Raw genomic sequence first — 22778 nt, 5'->3', positions numbered from 1 at the left:
CCATTTAAGCTGTTTGGAAAAGCTAGATGGTAGCAGTTTACCAAGGTTAAAATTGGTGGGAAGGCCAGATAATGGGACTGGAACTTGGGTAACGGTCTCCTACATCCACCACAGATATCCAAAAAGTCCATCAACCTGAAGGATTCTAGACTCTTTACTAAAAGCACCAAAGATTTAGTAAATATATGTGAATGTATTTCACATATGATAATGGCTAGATTGCCAAACCATTATGAGTTAAATAATAAGTCTTGCATAGTCTCAATGTATTTGTTTTACTCTACTAAAAATTGTTAAAATACAGCAAAAGTACACTACTTCTCTTCTGGCAGCAGACTGATGCACAAGTTTTCTAACTGGTATGCCACCAAGTGGAAAAGAAATAAGGTGAGCTGGGCCTTCTCTTTCCTTAGACATACAAGCTTCTGAGTTCAATTGGAAAGGGGTTGCTAGGGCAGTCTCTTGAGGGGTTCAACTGGAAAGGGCTTGCTGGTACAGTTTCTTGAGCGCTTACTCTAATGATTGCTGTGCTGGAGTGCAGGAGGTCACACATAATTGGGAATTGATTAGACCAATTTCCACCTTGCACTACAAATTGAACCTCCGGCCTGCTGAAATGATTAACAGTTCTTTTTTTGTCCCCAAGTATCAACAGGTAATAGTGCAGTCCTAAACAGAGCAACACTCCCCCTAAGTCCACTAAAGTCAGTGGATTTGGAATGGTTCAACTCTGCTTAGGACCGCATTGTTACGTTGTTGCCAATGTTCTGTTCACAGCACTTCCTTGTGAATTTGTATCACTGGGCTACCTAATACTCAATTTCTAAACATGACAGGCAACTTGGCTCATTTTATTGAGTCATACTATATAGTCACTCACCCTTAATTACAGGTGTGTGGGTATTGGTTATGGCAATCCACTAGAGAGGGGAAAGTACTCTGCAATGCCCCAAGGGCACTCTTTTCCTTAAGAGATCAGATTTTTCTTTAAAGAAAACAACTCAACCCTGGTGTGCTTTGGCTCAAGTTAAAAACTTTTGTACCACTTGCTTTCTAAGACTATATCTAATAAGAAGGACCCAAAGTCTTTTATTTTGCAGTTGCATTCAGAAAAGTATACTTTGCCCCAGCATCTTCAACAAATGGAATGCCACTACTTCCTAAAGTAATGAATGTGTTTCACTAACAACTGAATTTACAGTTAAAGATGTTTGCCGTAACACTCAACTTATTTTATGTCTATTGTGTCAGTTTTAGGGTCTTTCTTAATTATTACAGATACTTCCATGGGATCTTCTCAAAGTCTTGCCACTATAGGGGTATAACTCTCTCTCTCTCTGCACATGTTCTGTTCTAAATGCTTTTTAGTGCCATTTAATGCTACAGCAGCATTGTAGGATGAATCCACATAAAATTATCTCTTTTAGTACATAAAGGCCACTTTATTTTCAGGAGCAAGTGAAAACAGTTCCTTAAATATTTCATTTTTTTAAAACAAATCTTTTTCCAGATTAAAAATAGCTGGTTCATCAAATCTTACCAGCTGCACACAAACAGAATCTAGTAAACTGGATGGCAAATCTCAGCCACAACTATTCAAAGTCTGTTAAGACTGTATTTAGGCTTAGCACTACTCTAGTTTCTAGATGTAAAGTATCACAATATTCATTGCAATGCTTCCTACTATATCCCTGGCTCTACATGATACTTTTATGAAAAAGTAGAAGAAGAGGACATTAGAAAAAGACTTATGCTTATGATCTTTGATGGGGAACTTTTTGAAATAAGCCTACTAGAAGAATTCTAACAATTGCAATTGATGTGGTGATTAACCTGAGTTGTTTACTCAAAATACAGTTGTGATGATTAATTTTGTTATATTAAATACTCTTAATGGCCCTCAAGAGATAGTAAATGCTTTAGAAGCATGTAGAACGGAATACTTCATAACCTCGCATCTTCAAGACAGAAAAGGCAAGATCTGCCACTGTTTTTTGGACTTAGTAACTACAGACTAGACAGTTTCAACAAGAAGATCCTAGGTGGCAGCCCACATATGCAAGAATAATGCAGATGAAATCTGCACACTCATTGGGCCATTGCTACGGATAGAACTGCTTCCCGGTTTTTTGCAGGTGATAACTTCATTTCTTGACATCTTCAGTCAAAAACGTATTTCAGTTTCTCATAAGAACCTCTTATCACAAAGCTTTCTTAGGAAAAAATCAGGTGCCTCCAGGGGCACTTTATGAGTCTCAGTTCACTTCAGATTTATATAGTGTATAGATTTAGACACTTAAATGCCACAAAGACTGAGCTATGCCATTAAAAAGTAATGCCTCCACCCTAACACACGTATATTCAAAACATAAAGTCTCATCTGGCTGGCATAAAGGGTATATTTTCATAATCGTTTTCTATGCCAAGTGTCATTTCGAATATTCTTCAGATCACTCATAGATGAGACTCCATATATTAATTGTTGGCCACTATAAATATTACAAAAGTGCTCTTGGAGCAAGTAGTGATAGAAAGATCACACTGAGCAAAACAGATGAACTAGCGTGATATTAAATGGGTGAATGTTTGTCTCAACATCCTCTTCTAGTCTCCTTTTCAAGCACAATTTCTTCAAACCTGAGTTTCTGTATTAAGCTTCTTATCCAATTCAGCAGCCTTTAAAAAAGTACACATTTTTCTACTTTGAATTAGACAAGGTTGTACATAATGTTGAAGACAGTTATGTAGTTCTATGGACAACTGAAGAAAATATATCACCTTCCTTATTTTGTTGAACAAGAGATTAAGATTATACCTCTCATTTCTAAAACAAAAAAGGTTATATGAAAGGGCATAAAACTGAGTATCATGATATTAAGTGGAAAATGCAACAAACGTTGCTAAAAATATCAGAACATTTAAACTATTATCTTCATTTTCATTTACTTTGTACTACAAAAATATAATTCTCAGTTCATTTACATGCCATAATGTGCTTTAAAGATTGAACTATTTCACCAGGAAACAGCATTTAAAACAGCAGTAAGCTGGTGTACACACACACCACTTTATTACCCACTTTTTTTGTGTCCTTTGTACTGTTGTGACTTTGACTTTTTCTTCTGCTTCGATGAACTTGACTGGTTATCTCTCGATGCTGAAATTTTAAAAAACATCTATTTTAGCACAGCTATTGCAAGGCATGGCATACTTCAGAGTAGACTGTACTAGGAAATACATTTCTTTGTGGAGGGAAAGTATATGCAGGCAATCATACTCAATATAATTTTAGTACTAAATCAGCTGACACTGCTGACATTTCCCCACTGATTTTTCAAATGGGGCAGTATTAAAGCATTCATTTTCTGACCAAACAGGAAATAACATGGTTTAAAAAAAAATAAGAATTCTTTTGCTGGCGTACTGACACAGCAAATGAGTTACCACATGTACATACTAGTTGGTCCATTTTGAGTTTTGCCTTTTTATGTAATCATACAACTCTTATAACTGAAACATCCACCTTAATCAGCCTGTAACAATATAATCCTGTTTTCATTGGGAATGTAAGCATATACAGAAAACTGAAGTCGAAGACAATGAAAAATTCAGTTAAGTGATTAAAAAGTGATAAATATTAACAGAGGAAGGACAAACTAGAAGAAACTCTTCCCTCAGTCCCTTTGCCTCTGAACTTTTATATCTCCTCAGAGTCTTCTTCTAGTCTTCAACATGACTCATTTATTTACTTCATTTATACCCTGCCTTATCTCCCCAAAGGGAGTGGTTTATATCACTCTCCTCTCCTCCAGTCTATCCTTACAACAACCCTGTGAGGTTAGGCTGAGAGAATATTACTTGTCCAAGGTCAGCCAATGAGCTTCCATAGTAGAGTGGGGTTTTTTTTCCTAACTTAGTCCTCCCAAATCCTAGTCCAGCACTCTAACCACTACATCACACTGGCACCAGATAGCTATTACTGTTTCAAGCACCTGTGAGTTTTTAATTCCTATCAAACTTGTCTAACATCTTTGTTTTCCCCAGTGCCTGAGATGTGTGTAAAATGTGCCATCATATCAGGTCAGCCAAAGGCAAGTAATACAATACAGATATTGATAATTGTTTCATTACTGTAGCTGCTGATTTTTAGGAAAAAGTTCTATCGGCCCAGTTTGGCAAAGCATGATGTAGTCACGGACAGACAGAGAATCTGTATGTGTGACTGCAATTGGCAGAGCTGATAAGATGGCACAGAATGCTCATGAACATTTTAACTGTTCAGGGAACAAAGTCATCTGAATGCTCAGAGTCAGTTTACATGAAGGAAAAGTTGTCATTTGGGCAGAAATTAAAACATCACTCGTGTTCTCAGACAGGGCTGAAAAGCAGGCTTGTGAGGAATGATGAGCATCTCCAATACTGAAAAAAGGAGCAACCAATAAGAAAGCAGAACTGGGACAGAATCCAGGATAGGGTCTAGGCAAGAGAGGCTGTGCTCTATCAAAAGGAAGGAGAGAGGATTGGAGAGCTGAGAACTGTGGCTAGAGAGTCCAGTTAGCACCAGTGAAGTGTTGCGGCTTGAGCGTCGCAGTAGGGTATGGGAGACCAGGTTCAAACTCTCACTCTTCCATCAAGCTTGCTGGGTGACCTTGGGCCAGTCATTATTATCCTAATCTACATTTCGGAACTGTTGTGAGGCTAAGATGGAGAAGGAGAGAACAATGTATGTCACCCTGAACTCCCTGAAGGAAAGGTGGGATACAAATGTACTAAATAAAATACACAAAAGGCTGTGCTCAGTCTAGAGTTTAAACCTTGAAAATTTATTATTTACTTCATTTATACCCCACTTTTCTCCTCAGTGGGGACTCAAGTGGCTTACATCATTTTTCTCTCCTCCATTTTATCCCCACAACAACCCTGTGAGGTATGTTAGGCTTAGAGTGTGTGACTGGCCCATGGTCATCCAGCGAGCCTCCACGGCAGAGCAGGCAATCGATCCTAGGTCACCCAGATCTTAGTCCAGTATCCTAACCACTACATCACACTGACTCTCTGTAACATTAACAGTAGCACAGAAAAGAATTTCTGCCATTTATAACTTCTACTACTTTGTTCCAATGAGACAATACGGGCTAGAAATCATGCATACAAACTCTCCAGTTTTGAATACGAATAAGCCATGTAGTGTTTAGATTTTATTATATATTATACACTATTAAATGTTATTCTTGATGTGTTCAGTTCATGCTTTCCATTATTGCATACCCTGACCATGACTGGTGCTCCAGTGTAGAAGATACTAAAGTAGGAGAGGAGGGATGAGGAGGAGGAAAACACTATTTTACACCATCATATCAGAATAGTTTCCAAGAATACATTACCTATGGCTGCTAGCATTCAGAACAATAAAAGCACAAGCCATTTATGGCATGTGGTGGGTAGGTAGACCCCACTTCACACCCATACACACACAAGCCTTTCACACTCCTGCCATGCAGGCAGGTAAAGGCCAGGAGTCCCCCATCACACATCACCTGTCTAGCCTCTACTACAGCAGGCAGAGAGCCCTGACCCAAATCTTCCCTCTCTCTTTTTCCAGAGGCTCCACCAGACAGGCAGCCAGTTCCCTGAATGTACCTCTCCTCACCCAGCTACAGGGCTACAGGGGAAAAGGTTCTTTCCTTATTTTATTATTGATTTATTCTCTCTCTCACGCACACACATACAGAGCGTGCCAGCATTTAGATTAGGCCCATTTAACATGACCAAAGTGTTTGTGTGTGTGTCAGATATTTCCCCTCAGCCAACAATCTCAAGCCAGCCAGGGTTAAACAAAACAAAAAAACTTTATTTACAAAACGGAACATAGGAGGGAACGGATTTTAAGCTAAAACATATACTGGGGTTAAACAGTAAGGGTTTCAAAATAAAAGAACAGATTAACAGCCAGCTATTTTTCTGCTGCCTCTCTGAGCAGCTTCTCAAACTCTTTCCCCCCTCAGTCTCACCCCAAGCCTTTTTCTACCTCCAATGGACTCTGATTGGTCCAGCATGCCACCTGCTCCCATTGGCTGTCTCTCAGGAGAGGTAGCGCTGGAGCCAGTCCTGTCCATCACACCATTCATCACGCTAATGTAGCAGCTGGTAATTATATTTTCATCTATCAGGTAAGGTACTAAGCTGAAAGGCCAAACTTTGTACCACAAATGAAAGTCAGGGCAGGGCAGGAATCCAATGACAGCAATGCACTCTCTGCCCATGTTTACGGTTATGTGCAAACTATTACCATATCTAAATGTACTGTAAAGAATGAGTATTTGTAAGGCAAGTTGAGGGCAAAAGAAAAAGCAAAGTTGCCTGTCTGCCAAGATCTTTTTAATCAACAATATATCTAGGGATAATCAGGGACAGAATTATACTTTTCACCAGGGCTCATTTTGAGGGGGAACACGCAGGAACGCAGTTCCAGCAGTTCCCCAAAGAGGTCACATATCAGGTGGCCCCTCCCACCTGACTCTCGGCCATTTTGGGCCTGTTTTGGCCTGGATTCGGGCCAAAACGGCCCGTATCAGGCCTCTGACGGATGGTGGATCACTCTCCCGCTCAGCAGTGGCTCGATCTTGACCATTTTGGGGTCCTTTTCAGCCATTTTTTGCCATTTCAGGCCCAATTTTGGCCCTGAATGGCCAGGATTGGGTCCATAACAGCCAGGATAGGTGATGTCAGGGGGTGTGGCATATGCAGATCAATTATGCTAATGACACACTTCTGGTGATGTCAAGGGGCATGGCATATGCTAATGAGTTATGTTAATGAGTTCCTCCAGCTCTTTTTCTACGAAATGACCCCTGCTTTTTACAGAAATGCTGTGAAGCATTATGTTGATTACATAGCAGGACAGACTAAACCCATGAGCTTCTGAATCTTCTTTACTAATTGTTTGCTCCATTTTTGGACCTGTGGGCAAATAATAAATGAATGAAAATCCAAAAACACAGAGAGATATAATAAAGCATACCAGCACTAAAAGGGGTTCAAGAAAGATAATTACAAATTAAAAACTACTTACATTGTGATGCAGGAGGCTGTAGCTGGTACCCAGTTAGCTGACACCATCCTACAGGATAGAGGTCAGGAGATTCACAATCCACCCACTGATCATATTCATCTTCCCAGCCATCAAAATGTATCCTCAACAGACGATGAATAATGCGAGTTACTGTGGCCACACATACTAGACGAGGTTCCATGAGATCCACAGCCTCCAGTTTCATTGCAACATGAAACCCATGGTTTGGAACTTCCTGGAATCAAAAATTGCATGAATTCAATATAGATTTCTGCTATAATTAAAAAATCCCCTCACCACAAAATGGCATCAGAAAAACAGGGTTTCTCACCTGTAACTGTTGATCGTCGAGTCTCTTCTGTGCAGACACACATTGGGACTGCGCAGGCGCAGGCCAGCCGCGGAGAAGATTCTTTTAGCTTCTAGAAATGTGACGGGGACGTTCGGGCCCACCGCGCATGCGCGTCGGTGTTCCCGCCAATTTTGAAGTACAAGTACCCGAACGTCCCCGGCATTCCCTCAGTTCACCTGAGCCGCCGGAGAAACAATGGAGTAAACCAAGCACTCACAGCGGGGCAGGCGGGAGGGAATGTGTGTCTGCACAGAAGAGACTCGACGATCAACAGTTACAGGTGAGAAACCCTGTTTATCGTCGTCGTCCTTCTGTGCAGCCCCACATTGGGAGAATAGCTAGCATCTCACCAATGGGGGCGGGTGTGAGTGTCTATGTGAACAAAGAATGCAGAACAGCCGTGCCAACAGCGGATTCACGGCGTGCATTCACGTCTACAGAATAATGTTTAATGAAAGTGTCAGCGGTAGACCACGTTGCAGCTTGGCAGACGTCCTGGAGTGGCACTCCTCGCAGGAAGGCAGCAGAGGCAGCTTGTGCTCGAGTAGAATGAGCAGTAATCAACAACGGGCACCGGACTCCAGCTTGCTGATAACAAAGTTTAATTGCAGACACAATCCAGCGAGAGATGGACTGGGCAGAAGCTGGCGAGCCCTTGCGAGGGCCAGAGTAACATAAAAACAAGGCAGGAGACTTCCTGAAACACTTGGTGCGGTGTAAATAAAACAATAAAGCACGTTTCACATCCAATGTGTGTAGAGTACGTTCCTCTGGGGAAGAGGGTGTAGGAAAAAAGGAAGGAAGGGCCACCTTTTGACGCAGGTGAAATTTGGAAACCACCTTGGGCAGGAACTGCATACTAGTGTGGAGCATGACCGTACCGGGAAAAAATTGCAGGAAGGGGGGGTCACACCTCAGAGCAGACAACTCCCCAACCCGCCTGGAGGAAGTGACTGCAACCAAAAAGGCCACCTTCTGTGTGAGCAGAGGCAAGGGACAGGTAGACAGGGGCTCAAAAGGGGAGAGCATCAGACGGGAGAGCACCAGGGTCAGGCTCCACTGAGGAATAGGATGGGCCCTAGGAGGAAAGGACTTTAGTAGGCCCTTCAGGAACTGTTTGGACAGCCAATGCGCAAACACAGTCCTCCCATCAATCTGCTCATGGAAGGCAGAGATAGCAGCCATGTGCACCTTAACACTGGAGAACGCCAGGCCTTGGGAGCACAGGTCCAGGAGGTAGTCCAGAATGACAGGCAGCGGGCAAGTGAAAGGGGAAACCCCTTTGGGGGCTAACCACCTAGAGAAACGTGACCACTTCCTCTGGTAGGACAACCTGGTAGACGGTTTTCGGGCATTCAAGATCACGTTAAGCACCCTAGCAGAGAGGCCTAGTCTGGGGCGCAGAGGAGCCAGGCAGTCAGATTTAGCACTGCCACATCGTGATGCCACACCCCGTCCCTGAGTAGCAGGTCTGGGGCGTGTGGAAGCGGGAGACACCGCCCCTGTGACAGGGAGAGTAAAAGGGGGAACCAATCCTGGCGAGGCCACCGAGGGGCAATCAGGATACAGTGGGTTCGGAAAGCCCTGATCCTGGACAGGACCTTGTGAAGGAGTGGGAAGGGCGGGAAGGCATAAAAGAGCCCTGGAGACCAGGGTATCTGGAAGGCATCCCCCAGTGAACGATGGCCAATCCCGGCCCGGGAGCAGAACAGGGGAACCTGTGCGTTGTGGGCCGTGGCGAAGAGGTCGATGAGCGGGGTGCCCCACATGCGGAAAACCACATGGAGGTAAGCCCTGTTGAGGGACCACTCGTGTTGGGGCAAAAACACTCTGCTCAGCGCGTCTGCTGCTGTGTTGCTCTCCCCCGCAATATGAACGGCCTTGGGCAGGACGTTGTTGGTAATGGCCCAGTTCCAGAGCGTAGTCGCTTCCCTGCAGAGCTTGAGCGAGACCGTTCCTCCCTGCTTGTTGAGATAGTAACAGGCTGTGGTATTGTCCGACAGGACCTGCACCCTCTTGTTCCGAATGACATCTGCAAAAGAAGCAAGGGAGTAACGGATCGCTCTAAGCTCTAAGAGGTTAATGTGCATGTTTACCTCAAGGGAGGACCAAACACCCTGAGCAGACAGGCGCCCACAACGCCCTCCCCAGCCTAGATTGGAAGCGTCCGTAAAGACGGTGACCTCCGGCAGGAAGGGACCAAAAGGACAACCCTTGGACAAATTCTCAGGGACAGTCCACCACACCAAGGACCGCTGTATCACCCTCGGGATGGAAAACCCACGGTGTTGACTCATAGCGAGAGGGTTGAAAACCCGAACAAACCAGTTTTGCAGAGGCCGCATGTGCAGGCGTGCAAAACACACCACCCCTGTGGAGGAGGCCATGAGGCCCAACAAGGTTTGAATCAGGAGGGCAGTTTGGAACCGGTTATGCACGAAGTGGCGGGCCAGGCAGGACAGCCTGCTCAAGCGGTCCGGGGGTAGATAAGCCCGGCCCAGCAGAGAGTCAAAGTGGACCCCGATGAACCTAATGCTCGTACCTGGGGACAACACAGACTTCCCCAAATTGACCACCAGCCCCAGGCCGTCCAGCACGGACAAGGTGAGGGCGATAGAGGCCCGGAGGGAATCAGAGGAGGGACCCACCAGGAGCCAATCATCCAAATATGGATAGACAAAACAGCCACCAGACCGTAAATGTGCCACCACGGTGGCCATACATTTAGTGAACACCCTGGGCGCCGAGGCCAGGCCAAAGGGCAAGGCTGTGTACTCATAGACAGCGCCTCCACAGGTAAAACGGAGATATTTTCTGTGGCCCTCAAAGATGGAAATGTGGAAGTAGGCGTCTTTGAGATCCAAAATGGCCATCCAGACGCCTGACTCTAAGAGTTCCAACACCCGCGACAGGGTAAGCATCCTAAACTTCTCCACCTTCAAGTAGGTATTAAGGGCCCGAAGGTCCAAAATGGGACGAGACCCCCCATCTTTCTTATCCACAAGAAAGTATCTTGAATAAAATCCCCAAGGGGAAGCAGAGACATCGACCACCCGGACAGCACCTTTGTTAACCAACTCCAAAACATTATTTTGTAACACAACATTACAACAAGAAGCACAACGAGGGGGGTGCGAAAGAGGGGGTGCAGTGGTAAACGATAATTTATAACCACGGGCCACAATAGAGAGGACCCAGTTATCAGTAGTAATGAGTCGCCAATGGGGCAAGAAAGGCCGTAGCCTGTCCAAGAACAAGATATTAACAGTGTCCTTGCAGGCCAACTGGGAAGCGTCCTGGTCTAGTCAAAAGACCGTGGGCTTTTGCGCCGAAGTCGAGGGCTTGGGCGAGGGAGGCTGCTGTCGTCCCTTGGACCGGCCGGAGCGTCTCGAAGAGTGGCGCTGCTGGCCAGAGTAGGAACGGTGGCCATAGGATTGACCGGAGGAGAACCTTCCTTGGCGCTGTTGGAACTGCTGGTAGGGTGACTGATAGGACCGGAACCTGCCGTACCGATATCTCGGACCCGTCTGCGGAACCGAAGGCGCAACCCCGAGGGACTTGGCCGTCTGCTGGTTCTTCTTCATGAGGGAAAGGGACTCATCCGTTTTCTCTGAGAAGAGCTGGGGACCCTCAAACGGGAAATCCTCGACCTTGGCCTTCTTCTCGGGGGGCAGGGCCGTAGATCGAAGCCAGGCGTGCCGACGCAAGAGCACGGAGGATGCCATCGCACGTGCAGCAGAGTCGGCGGCGTCCTTGCCAGCTGTCATCTGTTGCTTTGACAACCGGAAAGCCTCAGCCTGGAGAGCCTTTACCAAGGCACGGCGATCGTCGGGAAGGTCAGAGAGGTAGGAGGATAGCCGCTTCCACAAGAAGAGATTGTAGGAGCCCATTATCACTTGGAAATTGGCGATACGGAACCCCAGGGAAGCCGAAGAATACACCTTCCGACCAATGCCATCTAGCTTTCTGCCCTCCCGATCCGACGGAGCCGAAGAGGAACCGCGTCGGAACCGAGCTTGACCCTCCTCGGCCACGATGGAAGAGGGTTTCGGATGGGTGAAGAGGTAAGGGCAATCCTCCTGCTTGAGCCGATAATATTTCTCGACCTTCTTGGCCGTAGGGGAACGGAAGCAGGGGTCTGCCAGAGCGCGAGGGCATTGTCGACGAGATCCTCGACAGGGGGGAACGCCACCGAGGCAGGAGAGCCAGAGTACAGCGGCTCCAGCAGCTTGCTCTTGGGCTTTGAGGTGGAAGAGGCGACATCCAGCTCCAGTGCCGCGGCCATCCGGACTAGCTGCTCCGCGAACACTCTGTAGTCGTCATTAGGAGACGACGAACGGAGCTCCCCCACAGCATCATCAGGGGAAGGGTCGGAAGCCGCGTCCGAGGAGTACTCTGATGGAGACGCCAGGCCCTCTTCATCCTCGGAGTCGGAGAAAACCGCCGGGGTTTGCGTCGGAACCGAAGGGCGCTCCGTCGGAACCGAGGTACAAGGCTCGGGAGCCGAAAGATGGCGACGCGGCCGAGCAGCAGGCGGAGCAAGTGGCAGAGTCGACGGCGCCGGAACCGAGGTCAAGGGCGCCGATGGGCCAGGCAGGAAGGGGGCGGACTGCTGGATCCAAGCCACGAAATCTTGCCAGGAGGCCACGTTCCCAAAGCCCGGGACAGGCTGCCAAGGAGGTAGAGCAGCAGGCACTGGAACGGATCGGTGAAACGGCGCCGGAACCGACAAGACTGGCTGCGCCGGAACGGAGGCCTCCGACGGGACCGGAGCAGATGGCAGGGAGCGTTCAAACTCCTGGAACGGTTCCGAAAAACAAGGGAACGATTCATAGTCGTCCGGAACCACCGGAGGAGGCGTACGAGGAGGCGAAGGGGTGTGCAGGAGACTCCTGACGTCCTCAGCAGGAGGGGCCGATCTGGGAGGCGAACCAGCCAACGATGTCGGGGCCGGCGATAAAGCACGGCTCTTGGCTTTCGACTTGGCCTTTGCCTTTTTTGGCGGGGGCTCCGAAGAAGCCGCAGTGGCCAAAGGCTTGGAAGAAGGCTTCGACGAAGCGCGTTTCTTCGCCTTCCGACTGGACGGAACACTCACGGAACCGGAGGCAGTCGAGCCCTCCGGAACGGGCGGCCCCGTCGGATCCGAGGGGAGCGGTTCCGGCGACTTACGTGGAGCCGGCGAGGGAGCGACAGAGCTGGGCTTGCTCCCGGACGATCCAGACGGTTTGGGCGGCAGAAGGTTGGCGTCCCAAAGGAAGGCTCGGAGCCTGGCCTTGCGGTCGTTCCGCGCCTTCGGGGTGAAGGCCATGCAGAACTTACAGCGCTCCACGACGTGCCCCTCGCCCAAACAGATAAGGCACAGGTCATGACCGTCTGAGTGGGTCATTTTAGTGCCACATTGCTGGCATTTTTTAAATAGAGAGGAATGGGACATGGTGGAGGCGTGTCCCAGAAAATGAAGCGATAACTCACAAGCGACGAACAGTCCGAAGACACGAGCGACAGCTAAAGAACCTTTTCGAACGGCGGCGAAAAAGGAACTGAGGGAATGCCGGGGACGTTCGGGTACTTGTACTTCAAAATTGGCGGGAACACCGACGCGCATGCGCGGTGGGCCCGAACGTCCCCGTCACATTTCTAGAAGCTAAAAGAATCTTCTCCGCGGCTGGCCTGCGCCTGCGCAGTCCCAATGTGGGGCTGCACAGAAGGACGACGACGATCAAATCTTACATTAATGTGCCCCCTCACACTGCCCTCCTCCAGGTAAATTGTAACATATGGCCCAACGAATACTGGTTTAACCCCTGCTAACCCCATGGGATGAACGGCTTTTTTATCTATTTAAATTGCACATCCATCAGCATCTCGAAGGCCGGGGGGAGGAGCTCCAGGGAAAGGGAAGAGAGGAGAGGGAAAGAACTACTTCTGCACACATCGTTACTCACATGCTCCCAAAGATTTAAGAATCTGGCCTGTGTGATAGTTTACCTTGTTGAAGAGCTTCACAGGAGCTGCTATTGAACCCATTTCCCTGAGGTAGTCAAACCATTTGAAAGGTAGTTTTGCATAACCTGCAAATTTAACAGTTATTTTGTAGTGACAACAGAAAAATACTTTTCTCAATGTGACAGGTTCGGTCTCTCCGTGGTTGTTATAGAAAGGAAGCATAATCATGCCCAGTGTAATCAATACGAACCAGCAGATTTGCCTTAGATCAAATTAGTGTTTTTTAACCACTGATCAAACACTGGGGCAGGGGATGACAGCAACATTTGAAAATGATCATAGTGGTTAGTTAACTAATGACAGTATGTCAAATCACACGGCAACGCTTCCCACTCTCCTTATCACGGCTACTTAATATGTTCATGCTTGTCCATACTACCTTTCTTCCACCCACCATCTTCAGAGCCCATTCACTCTCCATCCCTTTTCATATGGCTGACTACTTCCTGTGTACCCAACTCAAGACAGCTGCTCAATTTCAGCCAGTGGCAAATCCTTTGGCTAAAGGAGACCCATCACTACCTAACTGTTCTAGTAGATTGAGGAAAGCCAAAGACAGCAACCCAGGAAGGAAAAGAGGGAAAGAGCAATTCATTTTAAAAAGATTTAAGCAGAAGTCAGTAGGGACACTAAAAAAACCTAGCCCAGTACCTTCTCCCACCCACTTCATTTCAGAAAGCAAGCAACACTGTGGCAATCCCCCACCTTCCCTTCCCTTCTGCCTAGCCTAACCATGCCAAATTGCAGGACCAGTGTCTGAAAAGGAGCTGGGGAAAAGAAGATTGAGAAAACCAACAGTGCGTCAACTAACCCCAACCCACCAAAGGACAGAGCAGGCAGTAACAAAGCATTATTTTCTCCTGAACAGCTACAGGCTAAGCAACTTCAGCCTAGACTCTGAATACAGATGGAAGACAAATTCTGGACAGAGAAATTAAAGGGACTAGATTCTTTCACACAACATTGCTGACAAAAATATGTAATTTTTACAGATAGGTAAGGCATAAATACCTCGGGGTGGAGTTAGTTCTATCATGTTAATTTCACAGAAACCAACTGGGAATATAGAAGGGGAAGTGGCATGGTAACAGAACCAGTCAGACCCATCTGCTGCCTCAGAACCATCAATTCCAATCATAAGATATCCATCTGCTAATACCTTGATAAAACAAAAAACACAGAAGAGTAAGGATTCATACCTACTGAAAGTTAAACACAAGACAATGCAAGAGGCAAGAAAGATAGGAAATACAGATAGGAAATAAGCAAAGTTAGTTCAAGGAGATTTCAACTGCATAGGAATGCCAAGTTCATTGGCTGTCTGTTAAAAACAAAGAAGTCTTCCATAGTTTGTATATTTATTGTACTACAGCATTTCAGTTAAGGCCAGTACATATGTAATGCCCTTGGTTTGTTAAATATGGTTAACAGATCAGAAAAAGGGCACTCTTCCTATTTCCTACCTTGATGCAAATTCTCCTTACCGGCAGTAATCATTAGACATGGGCACGAACCACATTACGAACCAAAAAAACCCACAAACCGCCTGATTGTCTGTTCGCGAACCGGCAGTTCGTGAGGGTCCATGGCCAACGAACCAGCATTTGTTGGAAGCCCGGTTCGTTGTGTTCACCCGCAGTTCGTGAAGCCAGTCAGGCACCATCAATCAATTCCCTTGGAAATAGAGCTGGGGGAATGCCTGAACTCTGTCTGCACTCCTTTTGTCGCCCTGGAAACACGAATCGAAGCCCAGCTTACCTTGATCGGCAGGTCTTCCTTCCAACCATGGAGCTGCAAATTGGTTACAATTGGTTACATGGGAGAAGGCACCCGGGGGGAGGGGGTGTTCTGTAGCCATGGGCACTCCAATCTCATCCCTGCAAACCCTGATAGGCAGTTCTGACAGCCAACCCCTTGTACACTGGGCCAACGTCAACTGGTGGCTCTAACTGTATCGAATGGGAGTTTCCTGGGGACCTCGGATTGGAGAGGGTATAACTCCAAGATCCTTATTGCAATCTTGGCCAAACTTGGGTGCTGACTGGAGGAGAGCCTGCTAAACACTCCCTGGGAATATGGGCTCTAAGTCCAACGGGGGCCGTTCCGATGCCCACGAACCTCAAACCGGTTCGTCAGCGGGAAATGTTTGTTGCGGTCTGCTGGTTTGTCGTCGGCACCGAACCACGAACCGCTGGTTCATTAAATTTTTTTGGTTCGTGCCCATGTCTAGTAATCATGGTTAATACTAACTACAGATCTCAAGCCTAATTCTTATTCTGATTAACATTAATTATAGTTAAAGTTGATGCTGAAGTAAACTTCAGCATGCAGTACAGGATGGCAAGGAAAGGACAGAGGCAATTTGCAGGTGTGAAGCTGGGTGGAGGGTTGTGCAGCTCCACAGTGCAGACTAGTGTTATGTTCACTAGCCCTTACTGGTGATCAGTAGAAATGTGTACACACTATGTTTTAGCACCTGCAGTGAAAAAAGACAAACGGCACTGAAATATCCGATGCTGCCTCACTTCTAAATATGATGCAATTTTACTTTTGAAAGTAGCTCAGGACTGTTTTTTCCTAGTGTGTGTTAATTCACCAGCCAGGCACAAATATCATCCAATGGGTCCTGGAGCAGTCCTGTAATGAATCAATCACGGGCCACTTTGCAGCACAGTGCTATGGGAATTAATCAGATATTAATCTTATCTGAGAAAGTCAGTGTGGATTCACTGCAAATGTAGAGAGAACGACCAAGTGGACTGTCTCCACTCCACAGTATGTTAACATCGTTACCTTTCTAATTGTTGCCACGCATATTGCAGAAAGGTTTAATGGATCTATGGCTTCCAGCTTCATTCCCTCCTTGAACCATTCTCCACTTGATTCAACTTCTTTTACCTAAAGAAACCGTAGCAGATATTCTTCTGAGGCAACAAATACAATGCCATAAAATCAGAATGGTCAATAGCAGACATTTGGACTCAAATCCTTTTTTTAAATTCATGTTTATCAGCAAATGGCAAGATGTATATCTTCAGCAAGACAGAAATATTGTTCAGCAGCCCACTTGCTTCTTATAACAATGCTAACAAGTAATCCCTTCCATTTTAAAAGTTTAAATTTCTTGTGAAATATCATACCTTAGCAAATAAATGTGAGGGTGCATCAATGTGTGAGTCCTGTTTCTTGGCAATATCTGCGAAGACCAAGTAGTAAAAGTAAAAAATAGCAGCATACTATGAAAAGATAAAGACTTCTAGTTCATTACTTCAAAGAGTTCCTTAAAAAGATAAATGGTCGGATGCCTATGAAAACGAGAAAAAACGTATACCACTCACGTTTTCACAGTTATAGGAGACAAACCAGGTAGACATATCAACATGTTTGGGAAATCAGCAGATCATCCATTAAAAGGACATATGCAATGATGGTGTTTACTCTTTACCATCCATACCAGATGAGCTTACCAGATCTTTTGAATCTATGTCCTATACTTCGAGACCAACCAATGGGATGGATGAGAGGACTGTACATATGGCACCAGAAATCGTCTGTTTTGTCTTCACTTTCTTCATATACTAATCTTAACCTGCCTCCAATTACGTTGTCTACAACTGCTACCCGTGTTCGGCAGAGATGCGTTTTGTCAACAACTTCTACTCTCATTGAAGGTTTGAAAGGGTACTGCATGCTTTCTGACACCTGAAAACAAAAAAATAGCAGCAGTAGTGGTGGCAGTAATGTGCCAGTCTTTGAAAATATATAACATACCACACAAATGTTCAGCTACTCATAAGGATCTTTACATATTACATCTGCTTTTACATATTATGAATAGTGCCACTTCAGCCAGCTAATTCGAAATTTCACAATCCTGCCTCCCAATTTGTTTCCCCTAATCAACTTTGGTCCAGTTCTGGAAAAAAAGTTCTTTCCATTTTCTGCAGGGGTATTAATTTGGATCACTACTGTGGCGCACATGGAGAATGGGCTTCGTCCTCAAATCACAACCATTTCCCCAACTTGAAGCAGTCCTGGGGGCATCATTTAGCCCACTGGGGAGATATTGCCCCCTCCTGGCCTGTTTCAGGTCAGGAAACGTCACCAAAAGTCACAATCAGAATCAGACCCTATATTCACGGGAACTGAAAACCCACAGCTCACATCTGACGGTTGCACAGGATCCTGAACACAATCTATGTACTCTAATGTGTATGAGGCCCTAAGTCAACTCAAAATTCATTCTTTATTTGAAATTACATTGAGAGGTTCTTCTCAGTGGCAGCATTTTCATCATACGTGAACATATGAAGTTGGTCCGTCTAGTGCATTATGAACTGTCTAGGAAAGGATCTACAGGGTCTCGGACTAATTAGGCTCTCTCTTAATGTTTGTAATCCAAGACCCTTTAGTTGGAGACACAGCTGGGGCCTTCTGCACACGAAACACCTGTTCTATCACTGAGCCATGGCCTTTCTCCATGGAGCTCTTCCTTCCAAATCAGTTTTTACTTTTCAAAAAATGGTGAAAACTTTTTTATTTCAGCATGCTTTTTATGGGGGAGGGAGGCAAAAAAAGACTCCAGAAATAATCTAATGAATTTGATGACACTTGTTACTGAAATGCTATTTTGAGGGCTGTAATTTTAACAATAATTGATGGTGTTCTACTATTTTCACATAAGAGTCTTCTAGCACCTTAAAAACCTAACAAATTCATTGTAGTATATTTTTTTTCTGAATCAGAGCTCACTTCATGAGTTATGTGAACTGTTATATTTGGCAAAGATATTTACACCCAAAGCTACAAATAGCAGAAGGCAGGACATCAGAAGGCACAGTTTCCCAGGACATTATTATACTGCAAAGCACACGTAATAAACAGGATCAGCCAAGGAAACACTGCTTCATCACAACTTTTTAGATATATTGTTCAGGGCTTTTCCTGGATTACAGAATTCCCTCTAATCTAAGGCCAGATAGGCAACTTTTTCTAATCTCTTTTGAGATGTAGATGAAAACCTGATTATTCTGGTTTTGAATTATTCTGGTTTTGAATATTATGACTGTTTTCATTGGCAGATGTTATTTCTAGATATTAAATGCTAGGTTGGATCCAGCAACCCTTCAATGGATTTCCCTAGTTCTCCCTCCAGCAGTCTTCTCTGACTCCAAGGAAGTTGGTATCTGGGGTCAAGGAACCCATGTAAACTAAGAACCACATAGGTAATGGGTCTGGGCTGGAGCAGGGGGAGGGGAGGGGAAAAAACTGCCTCTCCTACCTGCTTCTGCCAGCAGAGTTAAACTGCTGGAAGAGGGTGACTTCATCCCCTTCCCCCTCCTCAGTGCAGCCCCCTGATCCGTACGGCTATTAATCCATGTAGGTTCTACATCCCTGGGAATCCACATTCCTGAAATCAAAGAGGACTGAAGGAATGGGAGGAACAAAGGAAAGATCTACAGGCATTGTGCCCAGAGATCACTGGATCCAACTAATAATATTTTACTGTGTTTAGACTGTTTTGAGATTATTCCTGCTAAAATGTAGTGTATAAATATTATAGATGAAATTAGGAATAACCTTCCTTTCTAGAGAGGCTGATCAAGCTTTTGTTACAATCAGACTTACCTTCTGAGAGAAGTCAGGAGGAAGAGTTTTGGCACCAGTGAGTCGTTTCACTAGAAAAGCTTTCCAGTTTGTGTTTTTGTGTTGAACGGCTGTCAATGTACAGAAGAAGAAAAAATGGAGTGTAGTTTAGGATACTGAGTGAGATATGTAAAAAATGACCTGTTTTCAGACTTAGTTAGATATATTTGCTGCTATGGAAATACTTCTAACAGTTTTCGATAACTTCACAAGCTTTTGACACCCACTCAGCTGTCTTATTAGGATGGGACAGCGGGATACACATGTTTTTAGTAAGTAATAAATGAGGTCCAACCATCTTTATACATATATGAAGCAAATATATGAGGAACTCTGTTGACGTGATTTATCTGGATTTCAGTAAAGCTTTTGATAAGGTCCCCCATGACATTCTGATGGGCAAACTGGAAGACTGTGGACTGGACTATAGGACAGTTCGGTGGATAGGGAACTGGTTTGAGGACCGCACTCAAAGAGTGGTGGTCAATGGCATTTCATCAGATTGGAGGGAGGTGTCCAGTGGGGTGCCGCAGGGCTCGGTTTTGGGCCCGGTACTTTTCAATATTTTTATCAATGATCTGGATGGAGTGGAAGGGCTGCTCATTAAATTTGCTGATGATACCAAATTGGGAGGAGTAGCAAACACCCAAGAAGATAGAATTAAAATTCAACAAGACCTGAATACTCTGGAGAAGTGGGCAGCTGTGAATAAGATGCAATTCAACAAAGACAAGTGCACAGTATTACATCTGGACCACAAAAATGGGAAGCACAAATATTGGATGGGGGATACACTTCTGGGCAGTAGTATATGTGAAAGGGATCTTGGGGTAAGAGTGGACTGTAAACTGAATATGATGTGGTGTGATGTGGTGGCAAAAAAGGCTAATTCAGTCTTGAGTTGTATCAAAGGGGCCATAGCGTCGAAATCGCAGGAGGTCATAGCCCCTCTCTATACTGCCTTGGTCAGGCCACACCTGGAGTATTGTGTGCAGTTCTGGAGGCCTCACTTCAAAAAGGATGTGGCCAAAATCAAAAGGGTGAAGAGGAGAGCGACGAGGATGATCAGGGGTCTGGAGACTAAGCCCTACGATGAAAGGCTAAGGGCCTTGGGAATGTTTAGTTTGGAGAAGAGGAGGTTGAGGGGGGACATGATCGCTCTCTTTAAATATTTGAAAGGCTGTCATTTGGAGGAGGGCAAGGAGCTGTTCCAGTTGGCAGCAGCGTGTAGGACGCAAAGCAATGGGCTTAAATTACATGTACAAAGGTACCGGCTGGATATTAGGAAAAACTTTTTCACGGTCAGAGTAGTTCAAAAGTGGAATCAGCTGCCTAGGGAGGTGGTGAGCTCCCCTTCACTGGAAGTTTTCAAGAAGAGGCTGGATGAATACTTGTCAGAGATGCTTTAGGCTGATCCTGCACTGGGCAGGGGGTTGGACTAGATGGTCTGTATGGCCCCTTCCAACTTTAGGATTCTATGATTCTATGAAATATACCTTTCTTACAATACGAAGTGAGGAGGTCCATAAGCTTTTTGTATCATATTAACAACATAGGATATTTATATAAAATAACTACATGATAAATACAGAAAGCATAAGATGAACAACTGTTAATGCCAGGTTTACGTACTTCGAGGTGGTACTAGAGGTTTCCCACTGGTTGCGCACCAACCAACTGGGTGGATATCGGGACCACAGACGTTGCACCAAAAGTCAAGACTTGAATCATTTTCAAAGCCTTCATATCTTAGTAAAGCGTTGTAACCTGAAGAGAGCAAACTTGCACGTTGATTCACATTACTCTTAAGGAAGGATCGCATGGAATCAATCCCCTTACATCTATTAATGGCTTCCATTAAAAGGGAGCTAATGTTCTCTAGCTGCCACTGTCTGCATTGGCTGCTGGAAGAATGACGTGTCTTCCCCATTCTTTTAGAAGTCATTTTAGGCCCTTTGTCAGCAGAAAAGTTGGATAAAATATTTTAAATAAGCCAAGTCAGGCAGAAAGGTTGGTAGAAAACAGGAGAAATTGGGACCACTGAAGCCAGCTGAGAAAGAACTGGGCTGAGTATCTGTGCTGGCACCTTAAAGCCTGGCCTCTGCAAGAGACACAAGAGTTGTCTTCACAGGCAGATAAAGGTAGAGCACATTACAGTCTAACTGTGAAGTTACAGAAGCATGGATCAACATGGCTAGATCAGCTGAGGCTAAGTAGCAAGATGGTGTACCAGATACAGCTGGTAAAAGGCATGTCAGGCCACCATGCTAACATGCCTTTTAAAAAGCAAGGGAGGGTCCATAAGTACTCCCAAGCTCTTGACCTGCTCTGAAAAAGCCAACTTCACTCCATCTAAACAAGTGGATTTAATCCCTGTAAAACATCAGCCTTCCTGGCCAACATTACCTCCGTCTTGTCTGGATTGAGCTGTTGAGTTATAGATGCTATCTGATTCATCAACATAACTCCCATAAAATCCAGCAGCTCCTAAGCCATACTGATGCCTTAAGTACCAAACTCCAGGCGAACATGCCCAAGTAACAGAGGGGGGAAAAGAAGTGATCCAAGAATTTCTAGCATGCTGATGGTACTTTGCTCCAGCTACCACTGGGTTAGATCCTGCAATCCACAAATGTAAGGATTGCAGATCTTTCTTCTGTTTCCCCTCCTTATAGCAGTCCTTTCTGTCCCTGGAAAAGTTGAACTGCAGGACTGCAGGAGCCCTGTAGTACAACAGCCACGTGGGTCAGGAGGATGCAGTGGTGCATCTTCCACCAGAACAGCTGCTCTGACAGGAGAGGCAGAAAGCACAATTTAGTACACTTTCCCAGCCCCTGGGATCTGCAACTGCCAGTGCCAGCACCATCCACTGACAGATCATGAACCTAATGCTTTGAATAAGCAGATTCCTAAATGTTAAATATAAAAAGGGGCATCAGGGAATTGAGGAAAGTTAGAAAAAAGCGGAATACCCCATCCTGGGAGATGTCAGGAACCAGGGAGCCAATTATACCATGTCATCAAAGTTGCAATACACACACATCAATTGCCCCCAGTGTCTTTCAGCAGTTTCAGTTGGCGTTAGCTACACCCTTTTTGGACAAAAATTTATCCCACCAAAATTACCATTTTGTTACATCCAAAATTAATTCCTACAAGACTATGTGGAGATTTCAGCTGGTCCAAACCATGGCAGTTAGACCAATTTCCCTTATTCTGGAAGAACTTCACTAGCTCCCAATTTGCTTCCAAGTGCAATGCAAAGTGCTAGCATTGATGTACAGAGCTCTATGTGGCCTGGGACCAAGATCTCTTAAGGACTGCCTGTCTACAAGGGGTTGCCACAAGTCAACTCTGACTTGAGGGCACTCTCCACCACCAGGACTAGTCTGAGCACTGTTCAGTTAAAAGCTTGCCACATTACAGCTGACTATTTAAGTCTATTACTATTTTTACTTTAAAATGAAAGACTGGCTTAATCCTATCAATCTTTTCCAAACATTTGCATTTTGAAAACACATGATCCTATATGATCTGAAGAATAGAGTATGATCCTATACAAAATTATTAACCTGCTAATTTTACAATCCCGGCAATCCAGAAGACTTTGGTAGGTAGACTGCAGTCTGTGTTAGGAACTTCTACACGGACACCTTCTGTAATGTCACCCCAGCAAGTCCCCATCGGTGCCTGTAATGAAAA

General features: G+C 45.3%; 1 protein-coding gene across 2 annotated transcripts in view; it reads right to left on the bottom strand.

The window, feature by feature from the left end:
• Window positions 1-22778, bottom strand: part of MBTD1 (mbt domain containing 1) — a 70789-nt gene that overhangs the window by 19304 nt on the left and 28707 nt on the right. For both annotated transcript variants that reach the window (XM_054976809.1, XM_054976810.1), the window contains exons 6-15: window positions 22649-22766; window positions 20709-20843; window positions 19059-19147; window positions 16898-17132; window positions 16571-16626; window positions 16224-16328; window positions 14442-14589; window positions 13413-13495; window positions 7073-7307; window positions 3080-3157 (exon numbers count right to left, since the gene is read on the bottom strand). In XM_054976809.1, coding sequence (XP_054832784.1) covers window positions 3080-3157; window positions 7073-7307; window positions 13413-13495; window positions 14442-14589; window positions 16224-16328; window positions 16571-16626; window positions 16898-17132; window positions 19059-19147; window positions 20709-20843; window positions 22649-22766 — 1282 coding nt within the window. The remainder of the gene's footprint in view (window positions 1-3079; window positions 3158-7072; window positions 7308-13412; window positions 13496-14441; window positions 14590-16223; window positions 16329-16570; window positions 16627-16897; window positions 17133-19058; window positions 19148-20708; window positions 20844-22648; window positions 22767-22778) is intronic.

The sequence above is a fragment of the Eublepharis macularius genome, chromosome 4, assembly GCF_028583425.1.
Source record: "Eublepharis macularius isolate TG4126 chromosome 4, MPM_Emac_v1.0, whole genome shotgun sequence".
Classification (NCBI taxonomy): domain Eukaryota; kingdom Metazoa; phylum Chordata; class Lepidosauria; order Squamata; family Eublepharidae; genus Eublepharis; species Eublepharis macularius.
Note: the sequence above shows the minus strand (reverse complement) of the source record. Positions and strands in the feature narration are given on the sequence as shown.